At 43.2% G+C, this 27,501-nt stretch overlaps 1 protein-coding gene across 3 annotated transcripts in view; it reads right to left on the bottom strand.

The window, feature by feature from the left end:
* PHACTR2 (phosphatase and actin regulator 2) overlaps positions 1-27,501 on the bottom strand; it is a 103,719-nt gene that overhangs the window by 50,173 nt on the left and 26,045 nt on the right. For 2 of the 3 annotated variants that reach the window (XM_058021549.1, XM_058021553.1), the window contains exon 1: positions 23,109-23,213. The exons of the other annotated variant lie outside the window; for it this stretch is intronic. In XM_058021549.1, coding sequence (XP_057877532.1) covers positions 23,109-23,151 — 43 coding nt within the window. In that variant the 5' untranslated portion in view covers positions 23,152-23,213. Of the gene's footprint in view, positions 1-23,108; positions 23,214-27,501 lie in introns of those variants that run through there. 3 annotated transcript variants of the gene reach the window in all.

The following is a 27,501-nucleotide window of genomic DNA, read 5'->3' as shown; positions in this document are numbered from 1 at the left end:
CAAGGTTAAAAGTGGCAAGATGAAGGAAAAGTCCTCCTCCTACAGCTGGACAACATAACCAAGAGGGAAAAAGGCACAGAATCAAGTGCCCCACTGATACCAAGGCACTGAGGTAGCATAATACTTTCACTAGCAATAGCTCTCTTGCAGTATTGCTGTGGGATCACCACATCACTCTTGAAGCATGTGAAGAAAACCTTTTCATCCTGTCAGAACACAGGTGACTCAGGGCATTGCCTCATCTAACCATGAATGAATTGAGAAATGCAGCAGAAGGTGCCTTGGTCCCAGTTCAGAGTTACCTTACATGTGGATTTGGATACAATTTCTCTGCTTATTAACTACCAGTTAGCTAGCACAGTTTTTTTTTCTCTTCCTCCCACTGCACCCTGCTGCCTTGCAGGGATATGCTGCAAAAGTCCTCTTGGTTGATTGAGGCCTCAAAACCTCTTCTGACAACAATATGATTTTCCATACCACCTTGCCAGAGGGCACAGAGTTGGAAATAGTGGTTTTTATGCCAGCAAAATCAACATGTTTTTGCAGCTGACTATAATCCCCAATTAGCAGTAAGTCATCAACTTACTATAGAATATAAGCTGCTTATTCCTCAAGCTTACTGGCAAACTTCAAGACACTGCATGATAAAAGGTTTGATGTAGTCATTGAAAATCAGAAGTCATTCTGACACAATAAATGTCATTTTCCATAAGTATCTCAAATTATTATTTTTCCTGACCTGAACCAGATGGATTTTTTTTTTCTTTCTCACATTTTTGTTTTGTGGGTGGTTTTGTTTTGTTTTTTGTTGTTGTTGGTTTTTCTTAACCTACTTGAAAGGGAAAAATACAGCTAATCCATGGTGGATAAACTGCTAAATGGAAGAGATATAATCTACCTCCAGGCAGCACAATGAATTGGCATCTCCATGCTTTTGCCTTGCCATACATCTGGAGTATAACTTTGGAGAAACTCTGTCATGAGCTAATTGCATTGATTGTGTTTTAATTAAATGAAAGGAAAAAGCTGGAGTTCAAATGTGGGCGGCAGAGTGGTAGTTTCCATATGGAGCTGCCAATGTTGCCAAATGTTAACTGGACCTCCTGCTGGCAATCAGCTGAACAGGCTGGGTAGCGGCTACTCCATAGGGAGGCTGGCTGCTGCCCTGGAAGAGCCAGAGGGAATCCTCCTAGGATAACCACAGCAGGGATGGAGATGATGGCCTGAATGCACACAAATGCCTCTGGGGCTGCTGGAATCACACTTGGATCAGCAGTGCCAAAGCCCAGAAAGGGTTTCAAGTCTGAACCTTGCAACTCCCACTGCTTCCACGGGCAAAATGTTACCTTGCTGCAGAAAGTCAAACCTGGCAAGAGTGGAAAGCTCAGCTCAAAAGACCACAATCTGTTCTGCCTGGGATAAGCCCCTACCTAAGCTCTGCAAAAAGCACAGGTACAGCTACACAGGTACTTCAAAGGAAAAGAGGGAAGCCTGTGCTTCCCTGAAATTCATAGCATGGATGCTCAGGGCTCCACGTTTCAAAGAGCCATGTGGCTCAGAAAGATGTTCAGCCACACTTGTTCTCTTCTGCAGTGTGCAGAGAAGAAATCTGACCAGAGTTCCAAACAATGATGTATTTATTTAGTTCTCACTTTCTTAGCTCTACAGCTGGGATTGACTGGCTGAAAAGCTTATTTAGTTATCTGTCTCTTAGGTAGAAGGCCCTAGTCCTAAGAGACAATGATCCCAGCAAGCAAGCAGGAGACCTGACCTGGGTTTCCCACTAATTACACAGGAAACAGGACATAAAACAGGGTTAGCTTTAGGGTTGGACATGTGCCTGCTGCATCATTGGGGTAAAGTGCAAAAAATGTTGCTTTTTCTTTTTCCTGGTCACAATAACCACCTCAGCTTAAGTGCTGGTGGTTGGTTTGTCAGGTTCCAGGCTGTCATTACCACAAATTGTCTCTTGCTAGTGCATCCCAAATGCAGATAACACACTTGTAACCTCCAGCTTCAGCACTACTTTGCAATATAGCTTTCACTCCCACGGGGTTAATTCTACAGGGAAAAAAAGCTAAGTTATGATTTTAGGACACTCTGTAGAGACACTAAAAATATCAAAGGCAACACAGCCAGTCAGGGCTGCCCAGCCTCACTGAATTACACTTCCCATGCAGGAACTTCATGGTTCAGAGCTCATCTGCTCTATCTACATTGGCATCTGAGCTGGGTGTGCTCTACAGCACTTTGAGCACTGCAGTCAGACCTCTACAATCACATCACCTCTCTTCCCAATTGTTTCTTATGTCAAAACACATCAGGGATTCTCTTAAGGTTTGGGGAAAAAAAAAAATCTGACCTATGTTTGCAATATGCCCACAAACATGTGTTTGTGAAATAATTATTGACATTTTGGCAACGTGCAGTCCTTATTGGAACAGCTACACAACTTCTTCCTCCTCTTCAATAAAATGCTTAACTTCCACACTTCCAGCTTCCTGAAGAAGGAACAAGCAAATGCTCAGCCATCCTGTTATACAGGTTTGAAAGCAATCTGGCCAAAAATCTTCTTGCTACCTCCTCTCTCACCCTGGACACAGCTGGCTCCAACCAGAAAGAAAGGGATCATAGGTTTAATGCAGGCTGCTTATTCTTTTTTTTTTCAACCCCAATACTTGAGGAAAAAATCAGCAAGTAGAAAGTTTCCAGACAGTTACATTTTCCAGATATATGAAACATCATATCAAAGGTCAAAGCAACTCCTCCACAAAAACGGGGGAAAAAATCCAGGCACAATAACAGAGATGGAGGGGGAAAGAAAAAACAACAGCTAAAAGCATTGTACATAAAAGAGCAACCTAACTACTTTGACCAACGGAACTGCTAATTGAAAATTAATGCTTCTTGTGTCTGAACATTAAGGGATAAATCTCCTTGGACTACAATGGTATATATTTCTATTTATAGTTCAAATATTTTTTGGATGATTTTGTAATTTCACCTAAAAGTAAGGTGCAGGTACTCATCTTATTAAATTCTGTATTGATATTTTAAAACATCACATCTGAAAACCAGAACTGCAAAACTGGAAATACCTCTTTACTGACTTTTCTTGGCATAGCCTTATTATGGGGGAGAAATATAACTGCAATAAATTCACAATGAATCTTTTTAGCTGCAGGCAAGTGGTAAATCTCTCCAGCAGATATTGGCTAGAAGTGTGAAAATAAACTGAAACACCTGTGGCCCCTCTTCAGTGTGGTGATAAAGAAGAATTAAAAGCAACCACCTTTGCAGTAGTTAATAGGTGTGTTATACCAATGCTGAGATAAAACTGGGTGAGGAGAGTCACAGAGAAGCCTTTGGCCCTGGTTTCCACCACCCCAGATGGCAGCAATTTACTCTCCATCTGCCCCAAACAGGCCAGGTCAAAAACCTAGGAAAAGAGTAAAAGCATAGCCAAAGTCACTCTGGGCTGTTTATCCCTCCTCTCCTCTCCCTAAGCAAGCCTGAGGCTGTCACAGGTCTCAGCTGGCTGGCTCCTCTGCACGTGTACACCATCCCAAAGGAGAAGCTGCAGGATGTTAGGAGATTATTCTGCTAACCCCCTACTCTGCATCACTGGCTAAAGGACTCACTGCTGACCTCCCTTCGATGCCTTTCAGCCATGCCAGATGCACTTGGAGACTCAGAGGCATTTCCCTGCAGACCTCTGGCTGTGTCCCCAGAGGCATCACCCCTGCAGGCAGAGGCAGCACGCAGGTACAGCTTCACAGAGATGCTGGCCACACAAGTGGCCTTCCAGTCATCTCAGCCTGTGTTTCTGCACCAGCACAACAGAAACCCTGGATGAACCACCAGCTACGCTGGTGACCATTTGTAAGGCTGCACGTTACTGTAGGGGGATAGAATATAAGAAAATAAAGATAGTGTAGAGAGTAATCTCACCCCTAAGGAGTTGCAGCTGATTATCAAAGATTAGGAACAGGCCTGACTTTAAGAGGCCACAGCTGTAACCAGAGAGAAGAAAAGTGCTATAAAAGAGTGGGGTAGCTGGTTGAGGAGGAACTGGAGTCACTTGGCTGCTCTGTGAAGAAGAAAGAGTCAGTGCTCTGGGGAGATGCCCACAAGAAACACCAAGAAGGTATGAAACTTTTGGATAAGGAGACATCAGTATGGAACCCCTGCAATAAGATGACAACATGTTATCACTGCACCGAGACAAAACAGCCTTTTGTCTAGGCTTCTAAAAGTGAGTCAGCTCCTAATTCTCAGCTAGAGAATGTACCACTGAGCTGGGACAGGAACAGAACGGGAGTAGAGAGAAGTTTGTGAAGAGAGGGAAGATTTCTGCCAGGAGGTGATCACCTGAGCTGACTGCCAACAGGTGTGAGAGATGCTCTAATGCCTTCAACACATCCAGTGCTGAAGCAATGACCACCTGAAGAGATAACATCATCAGCTGTTTTCCTCTTCACATGAAAAAGGTGAGGAACCCACTCCAACTCGTTCCAGACCAGCCAGTGCCCTTGCCAAGCACAATTATTTACAAATATTACATGTGGTTTTCCCTCTATTATTACTACTTTTAATCAAATCTTTCACAATTAACATGTTTATGTATCTGAAAGCAGGTTTGGTTTTGTGGGCTCCCATCCCAATGCTTCCCCACTCCTATGACAAGGAGTTCCTGATCTACAAATAACAGCACATGAACACACCCAAAACCTTAGGAGCAATTTGATCAGTCATGTAATTAAATGCCTGGGACAGGACAGCCCAGAGCTCATTGTGCTGCCTTTCAAGAGCACAATTTTCTTCTATACTGGCACCATTTCAACACCTTTTTTCTAGCACAGGAAACAGCATACTGCATTTGTCCACATGTGTGCAAGTCAACCTCAAAGCAAATAGACTCTTTATGTGACCTTGCTGGCCTGAGAACCTGCCAGGGAGGTCAAGAACACTTTTAAACCCAACCAACAAATTTCTGATTGTTGCTGTCATTGCAAATATTTGTACAGGCTTTTAGCTCTGCTGTCTTTGTAGAACTATGTTTATTTTTAAGTTCAGTTTTTAGCTGCCTTTAAAATGCTCATCTTTGTTGCTAGACACCAGCTTGAATAAACAATAATAGTGAAGCTCCAAAATACTCAGAACAACCTGTTAATGATTAAATACAGTCTTCTTAGTCAAAATACTAATTTTACAACTCTAAAACCACAGCCTATAAAAATCATTTGGTACCTATAATATCATAAATCTTAATACAGTCTAAGTTATCTTCATTGCTATGAGGAAAAGGGAGTTGCCAAGTTGCAGCTGACTTTTATTCTGCATCATGTTTCATTACCCTCTTCATCCCCAGCCACACAGCAAACAGCTGTTTTACTCCCTGTAACTTGTTCTTTACTAGGGCCAAGGTGGGGAAAATCAGGCACAAGCTGATATATTTGTCAGCTCAGCTGCCCTTCTCAGCAGGGCATGTTCATGTCCTTGTCGCAGGATGAGTCTGTGCAACTGCGATGGGATTCAGTTTTACTTTAAAAACCATTATGGTCCCTGTCCTACACAATCAAGAAACAGTAATTCCATCAAGCAAGGTGATGGCACTGTAAATCACTGCAGTAAAACCCAGTGGAATTGTAGTACCATCTTCATGAAGGTTTGAGGCTGTATTCATGCATATTGTTTTTACTTCAGTCTTTCCATGGAATCAGTGTTTATGGAAGTGAGGTGCTGGCAATAAAAAGACCTTTAGCTGGAACAAATTACCAATGAGCAAGCTGGTGCCCTGCAGCTCATTGCACTGGGATGCTGGGCTGGAGCCTGCCCTGCTCACAGCTCACCTGGGGGCACATGTGCCTCTCACTTGTGGAGGCAGGGCTGGAAAACAGGATCCCTCTTTCCTGTGGGAGAGCCAGCAGCGCTCTCCTTTTAGATCCAGGCACCAGCCCAGGACGAAGCAGAGCATCAAACACTCCTGGGAGGGAAAGGGGCTAAAGAAAGGGGCTTGTTGAAGCTTCAGGTGGGGAGGTGTCATCTTGTTGTCAGGGAAGGCACTGAGAACATGCTTTGCTCTCCCAGTGGATTCTTCCCTTAGGGGAAAACAACTGCTCTGTAAGAGCATCATTAACATGGCAGATACATAATTGATACCTTCATTTCCCCACTTGGCTCTTCCTGATGTATTTGGGGCCTTCCACTTCTCTGCTCTCTGTTAATAATGAATGACTGCATTATCACAGTGCTTAAAGAGGGCTGGCCATAGATCAGAACCTCTTTGTTTAAAGAGCAGTATGGACAAACACCAGAAAGACCATTCTTGTTTCAGCTCCAAGTATAAAATGAGAGACAATAGCTTGAACAACAGATTTCTGATTTTCATTGACACCTGCTCAGCTGTTGCATTTTAAAAAAAATCAGCTATCCACAAGCCCCTATGAGTTTGTTTGCCAGCATGTCCCTCTCTAACTTTCTCATTCAGACACTGGCATTTTAAGCAATCATAAAATACATCTTTGCTGTCTGCAGACTAAAACAAAATGCCAACTTCAACTTTTATATGCCAGCTTGAACTGAACTGCTTGAGCTGGAGTTGGATGAGCATCCCTTGAGCCAGAAAGCAAGCACCAACAGAAAAAATGCCAGACCCCATCTCCTCCCCAGCAGTGCTTTCCAGCACTACACTCCCCCATGGCCTAATATATTCATTCAGTACTTAGCTTCAGCACACAGAGCTTCAAAGGGCACCAGAGCAAATGCCTGTTTGTCTGTCAGGGGCACCTGAGCCCACCCAGCTACTCCACCATGCATCAATACATTGCCGTGCAGGAAAACTTTTCATTTTTCTAAGTGGCATTAGGAATTAGCAGTCATTGTAGCCCAATGAAACATTTTAAGCCTTCCAATTACCATTATGATGCATTCAGGCTGATTGTGAATCAGATAATATATTAATTTTTTGCTTTGTACAAAACCCAGTAAAAACAAGAAGAATAATTTAGCCTATTTTAGTGAGATTAATGTGGACAAAGGTCACTCCAAACTGTACAGAATGACACACTTCACTGTATTTTGTATTTTCTTTAAGACTGTCTTTAAACCTTTAAACAATTTAACTTTCATTTAAAAATATTTTTATTATTCCTTATTTATTTAGAGGTAAACCAAGCTACATTACCCTTGAGTACTTACAAGCCAGAATACAAAACAGACATGAATTACTTAAAAACCCAAATGAAACAGAAGCTGTTCTCACAATTATCAAGTTTCTTTAGTTTTATGATTACGAGGGCCATGACCTTGTTGATACAGATGAATTGAGCACAAAAGCTTTATTATTTACCCATGTGCTTAAGAGTGCCATAATAAGAACTTGATTAAAATGAACGAGGTCGTGCAAAAAAACCCGAATATGACTGGCAAGCCCTGGACCTATTGCCAGCAACTCCAAGCAGCATTGGAAATTCCAAATCCTTGCAAATAAAGTATGTACAGCATCAGTCTTCACCAAATGCATCTTTGGCATTATTTAAGCTCTATAAAGCTTTCTTTTTTAAACTACTACCAAATGTTTTCCTAGAGAGGGAACAGCGTGTGCCAGAGTGCTCGCCTGTTTCCATCGGTCCCTGGGAAAGCAAGCTGTTTCTTAGGAAAGCCCACAGGAATACTTCAGAAATTCCTGCTTGCAGTTTCTGCCTGACCCTACTGTTTCTCATCCTGGGCTTTCTGCAACTCACCCAGCAGCCGATGCACCCAGCAAGGGAGAGAAAGAGCTAATTATCAGCTTGGTTAACAATGAATCGACACATGGCCAAAGTGTCCCACAAAGGAAGGAGCAATCACTGTTTCCACCGGTGGTACTTCCACTTCCACAGGGTCTCTCTCTAAGGGATTGCCCAGAGGCGAGCAGCCCATCCTGGCAGGCAGGGCTTGCTTGGGTTTCTGCTCTTCCCAGACCCAAAATAACATCACTGTGGGGATCCAAGGAGGGAAAGGAAAGCAGAGATCCCACAGGTGATGGATGATCTATTCCCCATGCCCAGGGAGCACAGAGGGAACACTGGAATGGCAAGCAGGAGTCAAATCCAGTCCCCGAGCCCCTCTGCAAGGCACAATGTCTTCACAGCCACTCCCCAGTGTTACTTGCACTGTGTGATTTGGAACCTGTTGAGCTCCAGCCTCAACTGAAGGAGCAGAGGGCCTTCCTGCAATCCCTGGAAATTTACCTCCCTCAGGAAATAACTCATGAACAATTCTATGCCATACTGAAAAAAAACTGCCTTGTAATTCCATCTCCAGTGAAAAATGCTTTGTATAAGAACAGGTTTTGAAATAGAAAGGTTAATAACTATTCTTTAAAAGAGCACCTTCAAGTAGCTTACAAATAAATGATGGCAACTGTATTGAGCTTAGCAAGAAGCTGTGACATTTTGGAAATGAAAAGAAATGATAAAGAGTTCAGTCATTTTGCTTGCCTTGAAAAAGGTTTACAATTTCCCTTAAACCTCCCTCCCACTCTTGCTAACATTCAAGTACTTGGCACACATTCACACACATATTCAACATTTTTAGAACCTGTACTCACTTTTCACCCTAGCTGGATGCTGAACTTTGGGAGAGAGTGGTAATTTTAACACCAGGAGAGACCCAAAAAGTGACTGGTGCATTACACCATGCAAATCCTTGCTGTGGGCAAGCGTTTCTTTCACATGCTGTGCTCACAAGAGCTATGGTAGATCAGAGAAAAACCTGGAATTGTGATGAAACATATATAAGCCACGATAAGCAAACCATAAGATTTCTGTATCTAGTAGGAAATTTTCTGTATATCAATACAAATGAAGAATACAAGGAACATAGGTAAGCACAGCAGCACAATCAGGTTGAAGAAAAGTGCTAGAGAAGCACCACTGACCTTCACTGAATATTTTCTTGTTGTAGAAGGAATGAAATTAAATTAAATCAAGTGTTAACTGGCTCTTTTTTTCTATTTTTTTTTTTAATTCCTGTATAGGATCATGAATAACATGCTAAACTGGAAAGCACAGAAATGCAAGAAGTGTCCCACTCAGAAGCTTTTTGACAAACTTTATGACATTTCATGCATTTGTGAATAGTGGTAACTGAGAATCAGTTCCATAAGTATTCAGTGCATAAATAAATAAAGTATATTTAAGCTTCACTTAAACCAGAAGAATTTAGTTTCATGTTTGTGAACACGTACATGGCCCATACAACAGGGCTGCACACAGCCTTGCATTTCAAAGGCTGCCTTTAGCTTTTGGCCAGATGTCAGCACAGGAGGAGCAGCCTGGCCAAGCACCCAGCTGGTGCTGGATGTAAATCAGCCCTCGCCAAATCAGCTCAGCAACACTGGAGCAGCCAGCTAAAGGCAAGGTCCATGGATTGTGTCAAGATACCAGGGAAAACATGATCCTCTTTCAGGTAACACTTGCTCTGAGGAGGATGAAAAACCTTCACATGTGTCCTCAAAGCTTCCAATCCAAACAGCTCCATCACCAACATTGCCTTCCCACTTCAGTCAGCCTCTCTGCTAACTTTAAACTTCTGTCTTCTAGACCACGTGGGAATCAAAGGTTTGAGTGGACTTTTAATTATCTTTCATGCCAACACAGGCTTTTAGAGAATAATTGAATTTTGTGGGAAGTTTAGCTTTGAGAAAAGTTAAGGAGAAAAAAGAGATCAATAACAAGAAAAAAATTAGAAAGATTACTACAGCACACACATTTTCTTCACACTCACAGCAAGACAAAACACTGTATTTGCCCAATTTGCTCATGTGCTACAAATACTGCACACTTTTATGCAATAAAAGGGGCAGCATACAGGCTGGGAATGCCCCTGGCTGGAGTGTGGCGCTCACAGGGATGCACAGTTCCCTTCCCCAGCAGGGGCAGCACTCCAGGCTCAGCACCTGCTCCCCAGGGAGGCAACTGAGCACAGAAAAGCACAAACACAAAATATGAAGTGACTCTTGTTAGTCATACAGAGGGAAGTGCCTCTTTTCTAAATACTCTGGAATCCATGGCCCTGCATGCTGGCTTTTAGAAAGGACCTTTGACTGTGTATCTTTTATATAATATTTTAATAAAGCCACCAATTTCACAACTAAAACAAGCCAGAGTGTAAAGCCAGGGCTAAATGTGCTAGAATACTGCCCATGATGTGCTTTGGTCAAGCTGTTGAATGTAATCTCAATTTTATATGAAGTCATAGTACTTGTCCGGGCTGCATCTGGATGTTGTTTTTATAAGTACAAAACTCTGCTGGTAGGAAGAGCTGAGTAATTGGTGAAAATACTGCAAGTACTATAACTAAAAAACATGTAGGCTTTTGTGCAAGGAAAAGTTCTCATTACTAATTTCACTGACATGCAGTTTAATGCACGGTGCTCTTTTTCCAGGCAAATACAGACACAGTGAAGGAAATGCAGAGCTGGATCCACAAAATTGAAGGATCCAATTTACTTCTTGCGGCACCTACTCAGAACTGGGGAGGCCCAGAGCAAACCCCTGCTATTGAAAGGACTCCTAACCTACCAGACAAGTCCTAAATCTGCCTTGTTCTACTATTGGGGAGCTCTGCTCTATCTCTCACCTTCTCTCATGTTCCCTTCCTACAGCCACAAACAATTGCTAGCACCAGACCTCCGGCTTCTCTATTTTCACAGACACAACAAATATTTTTAAGAATTGTCAGTTCTCTTGAAAACTGTGCTATGGACATTAACTGTGCTATGGACATTAACAGCAAAATATAACATCAATCCTGATGTTATATTTTTAGTCTGATGCTAAGAACTTCAGTGAGTATATGTGACTCCACGCATGTGCACCACTCAGTGAGACTTCACTCATAATTCCTGAGTTAGAAGAAAAATGTTCCTGCTAATGTGTCAGAAGAAGAGCCATCAATATGGTACCAACAATATCACTGAAATAACCTAATGGTTGTCTTTCTCATCTAATTGCTGCCAGACTAAAGAGGGCTACTGGAAGCCCTCATAAAAGACCTCCTACTTCACTACCCATCTCCTTGAAGTGTCATCTCTTGCACTACCTCAGCATCATCCCAGTTTCCCTCCCTTCTCTCTCAGCTCAAACACAGTCCTTGCTTTTCTTACCCCACAAGAAGGACATTTTTTGTCTCAAAACTTTTGCAACCACTCCATACATTAAAAAATAAAAAAAAAAAGGCACCAAACATGGTAGGTGCAAAGACTGAATTATAAGGAAATACACACAGTAAGAAAAAATAAACCTCTACATTTGCAAGTTTTCCCTGAATTGGCATCTGCCATGTAAGTAATCACTTAAACCAGAAAGAATGGGCTTCATGCTGATATTTTTTTTAATGCGACTGAAGTGCCTGCTATTTGTTTTTAGGAAATGGTTAATTTAATTAGCAGCATCTGTTCTTCCTTTACTCTTCATTCAGTCTTTTGTGGAATTTTCTGCACAAACAAGAAAAAATCTAAACTGAAAGCAAGAAACCTCTGGGCCCGTATAGACAGAGGATGTATCAATTCTGAGGGCGTTAAGAAAAACTCGTCTGTGCCACCAGACACCTCCCTGCTGACATGAGGGCACTGGTCTCACTTCTGCCCTGCTGCTATATACAGGCCCTCGGGGGAAAAAACCAGGTTGCCAAATATGCTAACCAGGAGCATTCCCACCCAGGGACTGTCAGGGTGTAATGATGTTATCTGCTAAACCACAGGCAGGCAGGGGCTGAGGAGCCTGCTCCCCTGCAAAAGCTGAATAAAGAATTAACCACAGCAGTGGGATAATTCACTAACTGTCTTCAGCTGATTCCCTCATCACAGTGAACTCACCTAACAAAGGATTTCATATAGCAATGGTGTTTTGTTCATCTCACCTTCTGCTGGTGTCTCCTGCAGTGTTTCTCTTCTGTGGTTGAGGAAACCCTGAGTGCAAAGTAGGATGAGCTACAGAAAGAGAGAGACATGTTTTCTCTACGAGCAGATCCCTAAGGACAGCTGGTGGAAAGGTAAAACCACCAAGATCCATGGCATGACTTCAACCATTTGTTGAATCACTTACATCCATGGTGTGTGACTGTCAGGTCTGACATGATCCATCTGCAGCTAAGTGGGGAGGAGGGGAAACAACATTTAATTATCACACAAAACCCATCTTCAGGACGGATTAATACTCATGGAAGATTTCAGAGCTGGGTGACATGAACCCTTCCAGATGATGCTAGGGTGATTTTCTGTGGCCTTTATTCTCACGTGCTATCAGATCTTGCTGATTTTGCACTGAGGCAGCTGGGAAAGGCTTGTACCTTAACAGGGCTGAGCCATTGCCAAAGTGAAAACTGGTCTGTGCAACAGAGACAGTGTTCAATGACACAGATCACATGTTGTGTCCAGCTTCTCCTACTAACTAGAGAAACCTGCAGAGTCCCAGCCTTTAGTTAATGGTTTAAAATGTATTGAAAATAATGTTTTTGTATACTTTCTAGTGGCCTAAACTTGTATTCTCAAGGGTTTTCATCATTCATGGGTCTCAGCTAGAAAGGTACATTCTTCTTCCTCTTTTTCTCTTTAAAAATACATCATCCTTGATATCCAATTGTGACATTAAATGCTTTTTTTCCTTCAACACATTTTTTGCTATGCACTTCAAACTAAGCTACACTTTCCAGGTGCATTAAACGTTTCAGAAACACCCTGTTCATCTTGCTGGATCTGGCTAAAACATGTTCTCCTCCTTTTCTATCCCCTTGCCTCCGGTAGCAACAGGAAAATTGAATCAGCTGGAGGAGAAGTGCAGGGGGAGTTAAGAGAGAGGTGCTGCTGTAAGTGTCCAAGATTTTTTTTTTCAGTTTCAGGTTTCTGAGAATTCCCCTAGGCTTTTCCAACACAAACTTTCTTCCTCTTTTCAGAATCATGTTTTCTCTGTAACATGACACAGTTACATGACAATTCTGCCCAACAAAAAGATTTTAAAGCAGAGTGACAGTCAGGTAATTTCTACAATGCTTTGTAGTTAATATCTCTTTCTTTTTCTTGCTGGCTCATGTTTTGCTACTCTCTTATTACTTTCTCCTCCAGCTAAAGTATATACTATTTCTGCTTGGTCTTTGTCCAGCTCTCCAGAAACTGGCTTTATCCCCAGTCTTAGTTGTCTACTTAACTGTTCATTCCCTTGCACAGACACAGCCTCTCCTACATCTCACTTATTTCTTCCATACACTACTTCTGTGTGTCAAAAGCAGCACTATTCAAGCAGGAATAAACAACAACATTGTTTTTCAAAGAAATCAAATCTAGTGTACTCTTATAAGAGTCAGATCAGCCTTCCAAAACTTTCCTTCAGGAATTTAAGCACAGGAACTACTTTGCAATTACTGCAATTGTTTTAAGCCTTGTACGGATTTTTAGCTCTAATTAATATTCTCCTTTTTTAATCAATCACTTCAAAAATTCATGAGAATAGGAGAGTTATGCATGGTGGTAAAACATGTAAGGCAGGAAAACCACTACACCCTTCTCTGTATCAACAAAAAGGAGGCCAGATTTGCAGTGCACTAGAACACTGCTTCACATTTTCAGAACAAGAATATTCTTAGCATCTGTGCCAAAACCAACATTTCCTTCCCCTCAGAAATGCAATAAATCTATAAAACTCCAAGAAACAAACCAGTAATCTTCAGACACATTGAATGAATTTACAGGGTAGGAAATGTACAGCCGGTTCTGAATTATTAACAATGAAATAAATTATAACACATTATAAATGCATCATTTAAATACATCTAATTTCTTGGCAATGAACTGTTTGGGTTTTTTTCTTCTCATAAAGACAGATAACATCTAAGAATCATTTCCCAGCAGCTTAGGGGGACTTTAGGTTGTAATGTGACTCAAATTACTTCATTGTATCCCACTAAATCTGTTCCATAAGCATGCAATGGAAGTGTCATTTCTTTGCTGATTCATCCAGGATCTTGGGGGGGGGAAAGGGAGGGAAAAGAAGCGCACAGAGATTGGCTTTCAGCCTGGGTAACTTTATGTTGCTTTTTATGACATAAATGCTTCAGGTGAGTTGATCTCTGGGGTTTATAAGCAAGGCGAGCAATTGAGAGAGGAGTCACAAACTGGATCCTCTCCTACTGTCCACACCCCACCATGTTTTTAACTCAGGATGCTGCTACTGAGAGAAATTCACTTGTTTGGTGCCCAACAGTAGAGGTGAAAGATGTACAAGCCACGCTGAGGCTTTCCACGGGCTCAGGGGCAAACACTGCCTAGGAACATGTATCCTGGGCATCTCACTCCCTACAGGAACTGCAGCTGGGGCTCTTCCAGGAGCTCCTGTTGCTCCAGACATCCTCCCAACAGTATTTACACTGGGGTACACCAGCAGAGGCTGCAGCTGGCTGAGGAGGCAGACATGGACACTGGCACATCATGCTGGCTTCGCAGCCCTTGGTTTGAGAGGGAAGATCACTGCTGCACCCGACTGCAGTAGGCTGAGCTGAATGCAAAGCCTGGCTCTTGGAATCAAAAGAATGTTTGGGGCTGGAAGGGACCTGAGAGATTATATAGTCCAAACCCCTCTGCCACAGGCAGGGAACCTTGCACATCCTGGCGTCCAGGCTCCCATTGAGGTAGTTTGTTTCTTCAACACACCATCCTCTTCCCTGTCAGGCTGAGTTTTCCTGGGCATTCAAACCAAACTTCACTCACAACAAATGTTATTTTATTTAGTTGACTTGACTACCAAACAGAAATTGGAATCCAAATTGCTTTCCTTCTGTTGCCTTGCTCTACAGCCATGCAGGCAGAGGGCACAAAGAGCCAGCCCTGTCTTCCTCCTCAGCAGAAAGGGTCAAGTGAAACAACAACAAGTATTTAAGCATGCATCAACAGTGTTGCAAGCCCCAGAAATAAAACCAGCAGTGACAAATCCCCAGTCAAGAGTTCACTTTCTGAGCTGAAGCTTCCAGCAATAAAGAAAAGTTCTTAAGCTTGAAAAAGAGTCCCTGTGTGTGTCTGAGTCTTGTCAGCAATGTTTTAAAGTGAAAGTGTAAATTACCACAGCAGTGAAAACACCGAGTTTCATCATATATCACAGTTATTCTAACTGTGCAAATCACTAAGTTGGCTAAAATCAATAATAGTAGAGATTTTCTGTATTTTTTGCAAATTAGATCATAAACTACATGATCTGTTTGCATAGATCATGCAGTAGCCCAGGCTCTAAAGCCCAACCAGCATCCAAGGCCTCTGCACCATTCTTGGGCTTTTACTGGACAACACATTAAAACATTCAGATTCAGAAAATACAAAAAGGATTAAATAACACTGAAATTACTATGATACATCTACCTGATGAGGATTTGCTAACAGTTTGGGCAGATGGTCAGAGTGAAGACATGCTAAAACCCTAACAAAAAAGCACATTCTCAGGGGTGAGGAATGGAGGCTGATCTTTGGGATAGAACCGGCTTTGCTCATACAGTTTCAAATGTTAGGACAGCTGCATCACAGCCTAACTCTGCTAGGCAAAACATCATTCTAATACATATTAAATATGCAGGAATCAGAGAAGGAAAAGGCAAGACAGCCCTTATCTTTCATATGAAACTTCATTTTCACAAAGCTATCATTGACACAGATTTGGCATTAACCCTCTGATGATCTGTCATTCTCATTCTACTGACATGCAACCTGACAGCATACCCTGTATTTCCACAGAATGATGGAGCAGCCATAGATCCTCATTTCTCCCTAGCTTTTTCCCACTTACACTGATTATCACAGTTGTACAAAGCAGAAATAGAACAAAAAGGTAAATAAAACTTTCCTTCTGGACAGAGACTTTATTTCCAAGTGTACATAAACCAAGTCAGGGACAGAAGAAATTCATGTTCCTTTGCAGTGACCTTGTATCATGCCTTGCAAGAAACTAAAGTCTTAAATCAAATTTCCCAATAATGAGCTATCATAAGATTAACAGACGTGATTTCAAGGTCCCTGGTGATTGCTAGCCCAAACCACTATGGGGACTACAAAGAGGCAAGGTTAAATTGATTCACATATTGTAATATTTAAACTCAGAAAAAACCTTCAAACCCAGAAGAGAGGACACCCCATCCCTGTTACCCATGTGATTCTGGTCAAACAGAGTGAGAAGAAAAAACAGTCCATCTTCATACCCTGCATCACCTGGATATCCATGGTGATCTTCCTACCTAGTTCCTACTGAACCATTTCATAAGACACTACAGGAAATGGCATGCTCCAGACCTCACCATAATTTTACACTTGCCCAAAAATACACTTGACAGTGCAGGGCTTGTAGAGTTCATGTACAGGGGGGGATACAAATTACTCAGTGTCACTCTTTGATTTGGCTTTGGGACATGAAAAACTAACAAAAAGCACTCCTTGTTATCTGGCTTCTTTCCCTGCCCATGGCTCATAGTCACAGTTTCTCCTGGCTCAGAAGGGGCACCAGCAACCAGCCTTACTCTCTGGGATCTGCTGGGGGCAAAACAGACCAGAGCTACCACTGCCTGTTTAATTAGAGTGATTTTGTCATCACCAGCTAACTACCTGCTTTCTTTTTTCCTAAGCCTAGCACTGGCCCGACTCAAAAGTCAATCCTTACATATCAGAAAAAGAACAGGATCAGGAACCTGCCTTGTGCCAGCTAGAGAAGACAACACATGGACAGCTCAGAAATTACTTCTCCACATGGGACTTAATGGCAGCTAACTGGAGTATTTCTGCATATCAGAAAAAAACTTCTAGCCACTGTTACAATTTTAATACAATAGGTAGAAATAAGTTCTGGGAGGAGGCTGCTTGCTGAAGTATTTTTAAAAATCCATCAGTGATTGACCCAAGGCACTAAGAGCACTCAGCACTGTGTTTTAAAACAATTAATTCAGTGAAAAACAAATTAATACCAGCATCGATTCAGAAGTATTTTTCTGCAATGTTACGTTTTTCAAACCTCAAAAAGCATCAGTGTCCAAAATGAATAAAGGACAACTTTAGGGAAATACAAAGATATAAATGTGTAAGTCCTTTCTGTTTTTAATAGGCTGGACTATTTGATATGATGCAAACACTGATGAGGATTTGAGAGCTCTTTGGTTTCATCCTGGCTACCTTAGGTGCTGTCCTGCTTACTTCTGATAATTCACAGAATAATGAGGTTGACAGAGACCTCTAAGATCATCGAGTCCAACCTATGCCCTAACACCTCAACTAGACTATAGCACCAAGTGCCATGTCCAATCTCTTTTTAAACACATCCAGAGATGGTGATTCTATCACCTCCCTGGGAAGATCATTCCAGTACTTTATCATTCTTTTGGTGAAAAATTTCTTCCTAATATCCAACCTATACCTTCCCTGACGTAGCCTGAGACTGTGTCCTCTTTAAAGGATACATTTAAAGGACTGTGTCCTTTAATTTAAACTAAGGAATTAAATAAAAAGGACTGGAAAGCATTTTGAAATCTGTAACAGAAAACACCAGCTAAGGATGAGGCCGTATGACTCAGGAGAAATTCCTCAGGGGTAAGAAAGCCAAGGAGGAGGATCTAGGAAGGAAGGACAACTGATCCAAGGGGTGGCTGGGATCCAGCGGCGTGGGATCAGTTGTCAGCGGGGCTTAGCACAGGGGGCTCAGCAGGAAACAAGATCTTTTCATCTGGGGGAAGTGTCGGGGTGGTCATCTGAGAAGACAACCCCCACACAAACACAGGCAGCCAGCAAAGGCTCTGCCCTGCCCGGGAGCCCCTGCTCTCCTCATGGCAGAGGAGGAAGCTGATGATTAACGCTGTGAACAGGTGATTAGTGGCTACCAAACATCAGCACATGAAGATATGCCAGCCAGCATGCCTGACGTGAAAGGTCACGTACCATGGCAGCCAAACGAGGAGACATTCTGGCCATGCCTGAGGCAGCCGCAGAGGGAGAGGAGGTGAGACGCCAACCTGTTGAGCACTACACCTTTGCTGTCACACACACGTGGTCCCCGTGGCGCGGCTGGTGCCCTGTGTCCCTGTGAGACCCGTGTTCTGGCCGTGCCCCAGGGTGCAGGCTCAGGTTGCGGCCTCCTCTGCAGAGGGGAATTGCTGCGGCTGAGGGGCTCCGGCGGATCACAGTGCGAGCGGCAGCACGGGCACTCTGTATTCCACACACATGCTGCACTCAAAGGGTGCACAACTTTTTCTCTAGAAATAGTGATCCATTCCACACGCTTACATTCAGACCCTCACCAAGAGCTCAAATCAGAATCATGGTGTTGGGAACATGATGAGACCCACACTTTCAGCAGTTGTCATTGCTTTTCATATTTCAGCTCAATAAACACAAGCATCAACTTTTAAAAAGAGCTCTTGCAGTTCTCATTAGTAGCAGGCAACTTCATGGCTACCCATTCTGTCCAAAAACCTGGCCTTTTTGTACCTTTGACCAGGCATCCAAAATATCCACTCAATCAGCCTGAAGTCTAAGGCAGATTACATACTTAATTAACCCAAATTCTGAAGCTGTCACAACTGTAGTCCCATCTGACAACACTGGCAGGGTGAAGTGTTTCCCAAAAATAGCTGAATAGCTTTGGATAGAAATTTAGCACCAAATGAAAACAGTACACCTTTACATTGTACTTAAAACTCTTGCATAACTTACAAAAGCATTAAAAAACAGGGAGAAATGAATAGGATTCCCAAAGTAGTCTTACGAGAGTTCAGCCTCGAAGTCCCAAAGCAATTTAAATCTCAGGGAAAAAAATAAGGAATATGAGGCTCTTTGCTAAGAACGTCCTTTGTGGCTGTGGACAAGTCATTTAGGGCTTCACATCAGATGAAACTTACCATTTCATCTCAATAGCTCTGATTTCCACTCTTTCAAGTGCAGCAAAACCTGAAATGACCAGCTGACAGGTGTGCTGGGAGTAGCTCACTTCACCTGTAAGTGCTTTGAAATGCCTTCCTGTAAAGTGCAAGGAGTTTCAAAGTTCTTCCACTTTAGAAAGAAAAAACAGCCAGAGGAGAAAAAACAATTTCCTTTTTAAACCCTTTAAGAATTATTGCTCTAAGGGCTTTTCTACACATTCGGAGTCATAGTGGACTGAGTCAGGATGAGAATTTAGGTCTCTGGCTGAGCATCTCCATGTCCAGCTCCTCAGGAACAGGAGGGCTGGCTCCACAACAGTGCCCTCAGCAAGGCTCACAAGCAGCTACTAATGCAGAGCACCACTGGAGTAACAACTTCCACTAGACAAGTCTTGGAATTTCTCTATGGATAACCAATTAGTTTCTTTAGCAGCACCTAGAAGGGCTGAAGCAAATATTAATTTTCCATTTCATTTCAGGATTATGACAAGCTCGCCCAGTTTACACAATTACAGTTCCTCTGCACAGACACAGGTGAAGTTGCTGTTTCCTCGTCCATGAACAGGAAATCCCATAAAGCCAAGAGAGATGAAAAGCAGCAGTCTGAGAAACATGTTCACTGCTGACCTATGAGAATCATTTCACCGAGTGCCAAGGTCAACAAACAACAGGATCCTACCAGGGACTGCTTTCATCTCATGGGGGGAGCTGGGTGGGAAATGGTTTTCCTGTGCTGTTGAAGTACATTTTCATGCCCTTGAAAAAAACAAAACTGTGTGTCTGTAAAAGGATGAAATGCAAGCCAGACAGTTTGTGCTCTGTTTCTGCAAAACGCATGTGAGGAGAGGAACTCCCCCAGCGCTGAGTAGCAGCCCTGCAGATCTCATCCTTGGCACAGCAGGTCAGCGCAGGGCTCTGACCCCAGTGAGCACCCTGACCAGGGGGGCAAGAGTTTCCCGGGACCTTCCCTTTGCAACTTGTCCTACCCTCTGCTTGTGCTCCACATTCCAGGCTGAGCTGCCTGACCTATTCCTAGGAACACTAACAAGGTCTGTTTTTACTGGAAATTTCATTCTTGAAAAGGCATCGCAACTCAAGAAACAACAAAAATCTTTTCCCACCTAACTAGTTCAGCTTTGAAATGCTACCTTCCCAATATGCTGATCATGTCTCCACTGTTTGTTTCTCTGTGCTATGGTTGGTACTGAACTACGAAAGAAGAAATCTAGAAGAGAAAAGAGAAAAAAAAAAAAAAACCTGAAAAAAGCCCACAGCTCTACTGCCCTTTGATAAGCTGTAGATCAGAAAGTAGAAGAGATAGCTTTTGCACACAATGGCTGATAACCCCCAAAAGCACTCAACTCCAGCCAGTAAATGGGGAGAGATCACATTAATGAAGTCCTGCCAGGCGTGGGAAAATCAGAGAAGAGGAAAGAAAACGAACAAGGATATGTGCTCCCCATTATCCACATTATCTATATTGTCTTCCCAAGCTCCTGTTGTGATTGATGTTTGTTCACATTTTCTAACCATGGCAAATAACAACAAGCTTTAAAAAACTTTCTAAGTGGCTGGAAAGGTGTCATCTGGGAGAAGGAGCAAAAGCTGCTTATGGACACCAACCAGGCAATCTAAGGCTTGCTTTGCTGCCTATCTACCACTCATAGTTATGAGAGATGATTAAAGCCCAGATCCTCCTGTCCAAAACACTTCAATACCCACTCACATGCAGCTGATGGCAAAGTCTAGCCCGACAGTATGGCTAAAGAAAGTTCCAATGGAGTATGAAAATCTGAAGTTCTTCCTCTCTTTATAGGCATGCTAATCCATCTGGTATGAGTCTACATCTGCCCAGTAGAGAAGGACTTTGAATTTTATGATTAGACCTCAGTCCTGCCCTTAACCCAACAGGAAAGTGACACTGGGACCTTGATCTGTTGAAATACTTCAACATATATTTACATTTCCAAGAGTAAAACCTTTAACTTAAAGCAAATCTTAAAAACCCAGCCCTTCAGGACACTGGCTGAGGTCCATCCTGAGCATTGTGTTATGTATTAATTTTATCTCTTCTAAGTCACTCTGTGACTTTCAGGAAAAATCTTTTACTTTAGTTTGCTACATCAAACCATGTTCACTTGAGCAGTCTACCCAAAGGCCCCGTGGTGATTTATCAGTGGTGCCTCCCCTGCACAGAGCCACAGCAGGGCTCATGGGGCAGGGTCTGAGCCCTGCAGGCTGGCATGGCTGGAGGAAAAGGGAGCAAACAGGCAAGCAGCTCCTCACAGCTGCTGTTGTGTGGCTCACTGGGGATCTGAATGCACTATTGATTCCCTAGCACTAAAACAGATTTGTAGCCCCTGCGTGTGCAGGACAGATATCTCCTTCAACTCTAATCTCCAGCAGCTGTCAAAGACTTAAATGGCTTGGAGCTGCCTGGAACACCAAAATCAATGAAGATTTTAGGCCTGCTTGCCTAAAGGGCAACCCATGGAACAGGAACCAGTGAAAGTCATTCTCCTGCCCTGATCACACATGGATAGGGCCTCCCAAACTTCACAATGGATTAAGCATCCAGATCATGTCAGTAAAAAAGACTAGAGAAAACAAATGAGTGCACCCCATCCATGACACCCAGAAACCCACTTGCCCCTATCATTCCTTGTTGAAGATACACCCTACCAACAATTTCAACAGCAATAAAAGTGCAGTGGGACTACTCTGCTAGAAACCTCCCGGGGGCACTGCCACTGTCTCATCACAAACTGCAGTGCTCTTAAAATGAAGATAACTAAAATTTACTTGGCAATATTGAGGCAGCATCATTGGAACTTTCATCTTCAGATACCTGTCTCTCACTGCTCCTGACTGAAAATGTTCTTTTCAATCAGGAAATAATTCAACGGTGATTATTTTTTCTTTGAGGCAAAGCTAGAAATTCGGCGCAATTATTGTCCATTATCAGCCAGCCAAGCAAACACAGGCACCACAGTTATCCTTGGTCAAGATACAGGCCCCCCCCAAGGCAAAATGCTCTCACAATAGACTTCTGAACTCGAGTTTGGTCACTGTTTTTGTACAGGAAGTTTAACAAAAATTTTTAACCAGTCCATCTGTTTCCTTACATCTGCTTTCCAATGACTACCTTGAAACAATCCTAACACACTAGCTGCCGGGTGAAACCTTCAACAGGATGGTAACATTTCTTGGAAATGGTCCAATTTTTCTTTCATGCAATGTTTGACAGGTGAGAAAACCATCCAAGGTTTTGACTGGGATGGTGTGACTAGGAATATAACCAAGTTTGTCTGAAAATTATGTGTTAATACTAAAACTATTCTCTGGAACAGCAATGAAGGAAAAATAAAAGGGGAAAAGAGAAAGTTTGTTGCGCTGTCTCCCATTTGACAAAACATTCCCACATTAACAGCAATAAGCAAATTAAGGAAAAAGTTCAGTCTTCAGCATTAAAGTCCCCAACAGGATTTTTGTTGGTTGGGGGTTTTTTTGCTTGGTTTTCAGTTTGTTTGTTTGTTTTGTGGATTTAAAGGAAACAGGCGTTGAGGAAAAACAGGCATGCAGGAATTTCGCAGGAAACTTCAAATGTCGCTCAAGTTAATTCAGATTCTACATCCTATTATTGTGGGAAGAGACCCACTCTTCAGTAACTAAAACACACCGGATTATCTTAACAACATTCCCAAGAAGCTCGTACTACCTTCAAAAAGTTGCCAACAGCCGGGACTGCTTTACTGGGGGGATGGGAGTGGGGGGATGGAGGTGGCGGGGAAAAGGACCCGAAACAGTTCCACTCACACGCTATTTATTTATTTTCAACAGTCTGCTTACACATAAAATGTCCTGAAGCTAAAAGCAACCAGCTGGGCGGGTTACTAGCCGCGCTCCTGGGCGAGGTGCCAGAGCTCCTTCCCTTTCCCTACGAAAGGGAAGCCTTCGTCCTTATTTATTTAATAACGGGAGAAGAAGGAGCCCCGAGCCCCGGGGAAGCTGCGAGGCACGGCGGAGCCTCTGGCAGTGCAGCGCCGGGAGCGGCCGCGCCTCGCGTTCCGCTGCGCTCCGAAGGCACGGGCACCGCTCCGCCCGCCCGGGACCGCGGGCACTGCTCCGCCCGCCCCGCCACCAGCAGGGACCCCCGGCGGGAGCCCCCGCCCCGCCGCCCCGGTACTCACCGCCGGCCGGCTCGGGCAGCGTGGAGACCGAGGTCTGGCCCATGGCTCGGCCGGGAGGCGCTCACGCCGCCCGCAGCCTCCGCCGCGGCTGCTGCCGAGGGCACATCCCGGGGCTGGCCGGGCCCGCGCTCCCCGCCGGCTGGCGGGGGGCGGCTGCTCCGGCTGCGGGCCCGCGGCTGCCGCCTGTCATCCCGCCGAGCCGCCCGGACACCGCCGCGCCCCGGGCCCTCAAACCCGCCCCGCTCCGCCCCGGCACCGCCCCGGCCCCGCCCGGCCCGCAGCAGCGCCGCGGTCGCGGGGGTCTTTAAGAAAGAAATTAAAAATATTTAAAAATTGAAAATAAAAATATATCAAAGGCAGAAAACCCCCCTTTAGCTACACGGAGTTTCCCCTTTAGCCACTCGGAGTTTGGGAAGGACGGAGCGCTACCGGCGGGGCTTCCCGCGCCGCTGGCGTCCCGGTCCCTGCCTCCCCCCGCCCTGCTCCAAAGCCTTAGTCCAGACACGGAGTTATTCCCACCCCTTCTCATCCCCTCTGAAGGTACAGGGGAAACTTGAGACAGCCTCAGGGAGCGATCCCATCGCCCTGGCTGGCTTTGCTGTCGGGAGCAGTTTCCAGGCTGCGCTGCCGCCACGAGTGGAAAAGGAGCGGCCGGGCAGGGCATGGGATCCTGACCAGGCTCCTTTGGCTGTGGCTGAGCTCTGGAAAAGTGCCCGGCGCTCGCCACACACTCAGGTACATAATGGAAGACAGGACTACTTTTAGTTTTGGGAGAAAGAAGATAGCCAAAGACAGCGGTATCCAGACAGCACTCTGCCGTAACAGGTGACAGAAGGGACAGAATAAATGGGATAAACTTATGAGCAAGATGGGGGAAAACAGACATTGTGCATATAGCTCTAGGGCAAAATAAATTATTAATTTGTCTTCCTTAAAGCATAAGCATCATCCAAGCAGTGATACAAGCTTAACGCTAAAGCAAACAAGTAACTGTTACCAAAAATAAAATAAAAAATAAAAGCCCCCAAAAACTTGAGCACCTAATAGCTATTACTATGCAGCATCTAGAAATAAGCAGGGAGATGCATATATATCACAGGAGGACACCTAAGACCCACCTAAAGAGCATCTATTAGCAAAACAAGGTGAAATTGCAATTTCCTAGCGGTCTGGAAGTCCCAGAGGAAAATCCTAGAGGGGTTGAAGTGTTTTCTGGCTAGCTGATCTTTGCCTGTGTTGGCACTGTGGTGGTGTTTCAAGGATGGAGAAGTGTGTTTGTTAGTGTGGGGCCCATACCAAGGACACAAAAGGAGCACAAGAAGTTGCTGCTGCCTATGTGGTAGGCAGAACTGTGATTGTCAGCTAATACATGGAGAATACAACTAATGCTAGTCTTCATGGTTTTTTATAGAAAATAGGTCCTGGTAAACAGCTCTTTTTTCCCCTCATTTTATATGATTATGCATTAAATTGCCAGAGGCTTGAGTGTAATAGACTTCTGCTAGGTGCTTGATTTAGTAAGAGAAAAAAAGTGAGTACAGCACAAAACTAATAAAGCACAAACAGATGAAGAGCTAAATGAAAAGCAGATCAACTGTCCAAGCAGCACTAGCATTTAATGAAGATGTTGGTGAGCTGCAGGGAGGCTCTTCAGAGTTTTCATCAGTAATCTAGAGAAGTATTTTTTCAAACAGCTTTAAAAAGACTAAATAAATCACCACTGGCAGCAGTTTTAGACAGTAAATATTAACAGAGTGATAATGAGAACAAGGCAGTCACAGAGTTATCTGGATTATTTAACAAACTCAGGTCTTTCAAACAAGTTTTAATAGAGTCAAAATGAGAAAAAAGTCAGACTTGGAGGATGAAACCACACAACCTATATGGCCAGGGAATGTATCTTTGAAATTCACGCCATACAGGAGCTTGGAGAAATTCAACGTGAGCTCCTAGTGAGCTAGTGCTGGTGGAAAAGGGATTGCTATGTACATATAGCTGTGCAAGTAGAAAAGGGTAGGTAGAAATCCCATTGCCTTGTTGTGCTTTTTATCAGACAAAAAGTGCTGTCCCATATCCAGTGTTGTTGTCTCTCCCTTAAAAAGATGCTGTGTGGTGTGAGAGAGCTGGAAAGAGATTCATAAGATAAGATGGAAACCACAGAAAGCGGTCTCCAACAAAAGGTGTGGAAAAAGCCAATGCACTTGGGAAACACAGACATGCTGCACTTTAACTCAAGAGTGCCCTTGCAAGGAAACAACATGTTGAAGCACTGAAGGAAGGACTCTGACACCCCCAAATCCAGGTTCCATACAAAGCACAGTGTTGAGGACAACTGAGTGGAGCTTATGCAGAGAACCAGACTGAACTGTGCAGTGGGAGCCAAAGGCAAGGGAGATGGCCTAATGGTCCCTTTGTCCACCCAAGAAAAGGATTCCAGAAGGGTGGCTTGTTGTATTAGATGACTTCTATCATTAATTTCTCAGGATTTTTTTTGCATGCCATTTGGCACATTCATTTTTCTTACCTTGAAAAGTTATTTTTAAAGGGTTTGTTTTGAGAAACTCGAGTTACCTCTTTGGAGTCTCTTGTAAACAGGAACATAAAAGTTTTCCTGTCTGCCTCTGGTGAATCTCATTAATTTTATCAAAGGAAATTGTGTTCCCCTCCTGCGTAAATGCCCAGTTTACAATGCAAAAGTGTATACCATCTGTCTGCAATGCTTCATGTGACGTAATAAAGTCCTTAAAGTCAATTCATGAGCTAAATAAATGAAATTTAGTTACCACATCCTTCATGTAACTCAAGTAGTTGCCAGTTTCCTTTGCTTTAGATGTTGTGTTTGTTTCTGTTTTTTTCTTCCTAAGTTAACTGATGGTGACAACTTTCTTTTCTGTGAATGGTAAGGGATACTGGGCTGTTGAAAGATATATTACATTTCTCATATGCAGGGCTATATTTATGTAATTGCCTCCATACAGAAAGATTCTAGCATCCTACTGACATTCACATGTGAGCATCCACACAAAATACACACATTTAATATTTGCTTGTCTGTGGACTTTAATTCTGCAGTATGACAGAGGTGTTCTCATCTGTGCATTAGGTTTCTTGCCATGTTGATAGCTGATGGCATGTAGAACAGTTGACAGTTTAAGGATATAACAAATTATTCTAGCAGAGATTTAAGATTACAATTATGTAGATAGAATACACTTTTATCTGGTATACTTGTCTTTTAGGATGTAGATGATCCTATGATATCTTAAGCTGTATATTCCACTTTGCATCTAAACATCTAAGAGGGTAAGACGCACAAAGAACTTCTAAGCATTTTGCAGTATTTTAGTCTTCTGGGGTTTCTGGAAATCCACAATCGCAAGTAAAGCAAAAACAGGCAGGGAAAGATTAAAGAAAGAATTTCAGGATTAAAATTTCCATGATCATTTTATCCAAGGTTAGTCTTGTACTGAAGGAAATTCTGCAAAAAGATGCTAAAATATGAGTGTTTTCCATCAGGTGGTGAAGCAGCAGTTCAGCTGATGGGTACAAGAGGTGCCAGTAAGTCATGCCAGACTGTTCTGACACAGCAGCATCAATGGGGTTCCTGGAACCTGTGTCCCAGGTAGATTTGAGATCCAATGTGAGTAATAATGTCTGATTGCTACAACACAGAACTCTTCGCTTCTTGCCCAAAGTTAGCTCTTGCCCAAAGTTACTGCGTTGATACTGTGAAGAGTACTCTTAAAGAGGCACTCTGTTGAACCTCAAGAAGGGAAATATCCCACCAAAAGGAAAAAAGTTAGCTTCTCCCTGAATTTCAGAGGTGTTTGTAAAACTAGAATGTCTCACTTGTTGAAATGGCTGGACGAGGTCTCTTCGTGGAAGATGATGTAAAACTTCCAAATTTTTCCAAAGTCAGAGTGAGATAATGCACACAATGATCTATCTCACATGTGAAAGTGTAAGCTCCTTCCCTTCAATAAAACATCAAAGACAGGTCTATTTCAGTGTGTTTACTATACTGGGATGATGGATGGCAATAGATGATTTACAATTTACAGCATGTTGTTACCTGGTCTTTACAGTTCTATAGGCTCATGTTAAGAGGCATTTTAGAAAGGGGAAATTGTATTTCTATTCTCTCAGTTACCAAGATTAATTTATGGCCCTAAATATAACAGAAGCTATGAGGAGGGTCTATCACATTTAATCCCAGGTTTTGTAATGCAAGACTGGCAAATGTAACAGGAAAACACTATTTCCCAGGTGCTTATTAAGAAAAACCAAGAGGATGGCACTGAGTCCAGAGCAGGAATGATCCAAACAGGTCATTTCTTATGTGTTCCACTCACTCACAACTCTTGCAGAACTGCTGGAAGATGATCAGCCTGGT

Source organism: Melospiza georgiana, chromosome 3 (assembly GCF_028018845.1).
Source record: "Melospiza georgiana isolate bMelGeo1 chromosome 3, bMelGeo1.pri, whole genome shotgun sequence".
NCBI classification, from domain to species: Eukaryota; Metazoa; Chordata; class Aves; order Passeriformes; family Passerellidae; genus Melospiza; species Melospiza georgiana.
The sequence above is the reverse complement of the archived record's forward strand: the minus strand, read 5'-3'. Positions and strand labels throughout refer to the sequence as shown.